The 3120-nt window shown below is 65.2% G+C and overlaps 1 protein-coding gene across 3 annotated transcripts in view; it reads right to left on the bottom strand.

Annotated features, from left to right (window-relative positions):
* The window catches only part of B4GALNT1 (beta-1,4-N-acetyl-galactosaminyltransferase 1), a 4800-nt gene extending 2865 nt beyond the window's left edge, over window positions 1–1935 (bottom strand). Inside the window, exons 1-3 of one of the 3 annotated variants that reach the window (XM_025192675.1) lie at window positions 1762–1934; window positions 947–1424; window positions 181–381 (exon numbers count right to left, since the gene is read on the bottom strand). In XM_025192675.1, the coding sequence (XP_025048460.1) occupies window positions 181–380 (200 nt within the window). In that variant the 5' untranslated portion in view covers window position 381; window positions 947–1424; window positions 1762–1934. Of the gene's footprint in view, window positions 1–180; window positions 382–946; window positions 1425–1693 lie in introns of all 3 variants that reach the window. The other 2 variants (XM_025192674.1, XM_025192676.1) reach the window with 2 other exon arrangements.
* Window positions 1936–3120: the final 1185 nt, after the last annotated feature.

Genomic DNA, 3120 nt, shown 5'->3' with positions numbered 1-3120 from the left:
CACCTCCTGCCCCAGCACCCCCTGCACCAACCACCTCCCCAAATCCCCCCCACCTTGCCTGTACCCCTCCAGGCCCAGCCCCCCCTGCACTCATGCTCCCTGAAGTCCTCCTAGCTTGCCCCACCAGCCCAATCTCCCCCCGCAGCATCCCCCCCACCACACACACTACCCAGCCCTTACTCGAGGACGTCTTGCTTGAGGTGGAAGGCAATATGGGCATACTGCTGGGAGGGGCCCGGGAGTGCCGGCGGGGGCTCGAGGGGGCGTCGGCGCAGGTCCACGGCCCCGGGGCCCTTAGGGGTCCAGATGTGCAGGTACAGGGCGGCCAGCGAGGCCGCGGCCACCAGCAGCACGCACATCGACTTCTGCACTGCCCGCATCCTGGGGGGGGGACGAGGGTCAGTGGGAAGGGGCTGCCCACAATGTCATGCATAGTCACAAGAAGCCCTCCCCCTCCCCTTTGCAATGCCCATGGCTGCTCTCCGGCATGTGTCTTTCAGCCTCAGCGCCTGGCACCCAGACACCCGGGTCCTATCCTCAGAATTGCTCCCCGCAAGCTGTGACTCACGGGGACTATCCTGCCCCCTCTACATTCTTGCTGCGCCTTCCCGGTATGAGAAAGACGTGGGCAAGGCCTCGCACTAGGGGCCTCTGTGCTGCTGCCCATGGGCCCAGCGCCGCTCCCAGCAGCAATGCCCTGCTGTGCGGTTGTGGGGTGGGGAGGGCGGGGGTCTGTATAGCCCAGCCTCATGCACATGCATCTCGATGGGCCCCTTTTGGAGGTCTCCGGTGCTGGGGCCTGCGCAGTCACAGTCCCCCCGGGCCCTTTCCTGGTAGCAAAAAGGTGAAGGAATGCCTCCAAATGCCCCCAATGCCAAGGTGGGGGCAGCAGGACAAAGCGGGGCAGGGGAGTTTTGCGGGGTGGAGGGGAGAGGGAGGCTCTTGCCTGCTGCGGCCTCTGATCCCTGCTTAGCCCAGTGGGAGACCTTGGGAAGCTTGTGTGTGGTGAGCACAATGCGGATGAGTCAGGGGTGGGGTAGGCGGGTCCAATGGGGAGTGCTGCTCTTACCCAACCTGTGGGCACTGCCCTTGCCTACACATGTTTTCTGCAGAGTTCAACAGACCCACCTCGGGCTCTGATATGCGCTTGGCGCCAGGACGGTTGCTTCTGGCTCCCAAGGGCTCTGTCCCATGAGGACTGGTAGGGTGTGGGTGGGAGGGAAACGCCTCCCAGTTCCCATCATCTTTCCTGCTGGGAGCCCTGTGAGAGTCCCACAGAGCGGGATGGGGGTAGGCATGGAGGGCCCAGGGTAGGGGCTGGAGGACAGCAGGGCTGGCCTGGGAGTTGCAGGGGGGCGGGTGTCTCCTGGCTGCTAGTCCTCCATCCCAGTGCTATGGAGCCAACTGGCTTGTACTAGGAGCTCCTGCTGGAATGTGTGTGTATTAGATGCATTACGGTAGGGCCCGAGCTCAGGGCCTAGTTCTGCCCCACGCTGCACAAATGCCTTCCCCCTTCTGCCCCCGCTCGCTGGATCTGCCCCCACCCCTCCCACCAGGAGGGATCCCTCCCTTCCACTCCCATCCACGCCAAACTGCGCAGGGAGAGGCAGGAAAGTGAGGCCTGCCAGCTATCCCCCTGCTCCAGCAGGTCTCGGGGAGCCTCCCCATCCCCACCCAGACCCCCCCGTAGTACCTGGTGTTGTACAAACACGGCCTCTTTGTTCCATCCCCGGCACCCGCTGCCCCTGGCACCATACCCACCTGGGTGGGTCCCGGCCCCGCTGCCAAGCCCAGCTGCACAGGGGATGGGCAAGTCCAAGCCAGCTGTTCCAGGCTCTGTTCCAAAGCCCAAGATCGGGACCTCCTGCCCCACGGCCTTGGGCCCTGCCGGCAGCTGAGCAGTGCCCCCCCCCCGCCCCGCTGGCCCCAGGGCTGGACTGGGAGGCACAAGGCCAGAGGCCGTCCCCCAGCCCCCGCTGCTGCAAGCGATCAACAGAGACAGGAAATTGGAAACTGCTGCTCCAGCTGCCAGGAGTCTTTTAATGGGCCTGTCCGGCCCCCCCAGCCGGCCCCAGCTGGAGCCCCCTGGGCAGGGGCAGCTGCCCCTCCTCTACAGACCCCTGGCAGGAGGGGGACAGCAGCCGGAGCAGGGAATGCCAGTGCCCCCCACCCTTCCCCGCTATTCTCCCATACGTGGCCAGGGGGGCAATGCCAGCCCCCCCATATCACATTACCTTCACCTCCCCCACCGGAACTGTGGCTCAAGGGCACCTTTGCAGGGTGTGCCAGGCTCCCTCCGTGCCCAGCACCCCCCAGGGTGTGGCATGGGAGTGGGGCAGGGAAGGGAGGTGCCAGGTTTTGGCAGGCAGACTCCCAGGTGTCACCCCTCCCCTTCCCTGAGGGGATCCTACCTGCCAGGGGGTGAGGAGCGAGGGGCAACAGTGGCACAGCCCTGCCCTCAACCAGAGCCACAGGGGTCGGGGGGGAATCCAGGGGTGCCCGTCCGACCTGCTCCATGCCTCAGTTTCCGCTGCTGGAAGTGAGCCCTCCCCGCTTCCCCCAATCCTGTTTGCTGAAGGTTGGGACTGACACAAAAATGCCAAGCAACCTCTTGGCTCAAATGCCCTCATTTGCTAATTAGTTGGTGCGGTTGTTTGGCTCCCACCCTCCCTCCCCACGACTCTCCCTTGGCCCCCATAAGAGGTCTGCATGTGGCCTGGCACTGGATCATGCCGCTCTCATCCAGTGCTGCACCCCGATGCAACCAGCTCTGGGGAGGAGAAGCTCTCCCACCCACTGCAACGAGCCTGAAGGAGGTGGACCAAGGGCAGCAGGGCAGTGACAGGGCCTGCAGGGCGGGCGGGTCTCCCCTCCATGCCTTCTCACCCAGCCCTGCGCTGCTTAGGCAGGAAGGAGAAGCCTGGAGTTTGCAATTCAAATAAATCGGTGCCCAGCCCTGGATGGGGGGGAGGGGTAGCAGCCAGAGGGTGTGGCTGGCAAGGTGGGGGGGGGAGGGGCGCAGCCAGGCCCCAGGGCCCCCTCCACCAAGCAGGTGCAGAGCAGGCAGGGCTAGGGGCTCATAGGCGATGGCGCATTTGGGGGGGGGGGGGGGGGCGCCCC

The sequence above is a fragment of the Alligator sinensis genome, unplaced genomic scaffold (genome assembly GCF_000455745.1).
Source record: "Alligator sinensis unplaced genomic scaffold, ASM45574v1 scaffold265_1, whole genome shotgun sequence".
Classification (NCBI taxonomy): Eukaryota; Metazoa; Chordata; order Crocodylia; family Alligatoridae; genus Alligator; species Alligator sinensis.
The sequence above is the reverse complement of the archived record's forward strand: the minus strand, read 5'-3'. Positions and strand labels throughout refer to the sequence as shown.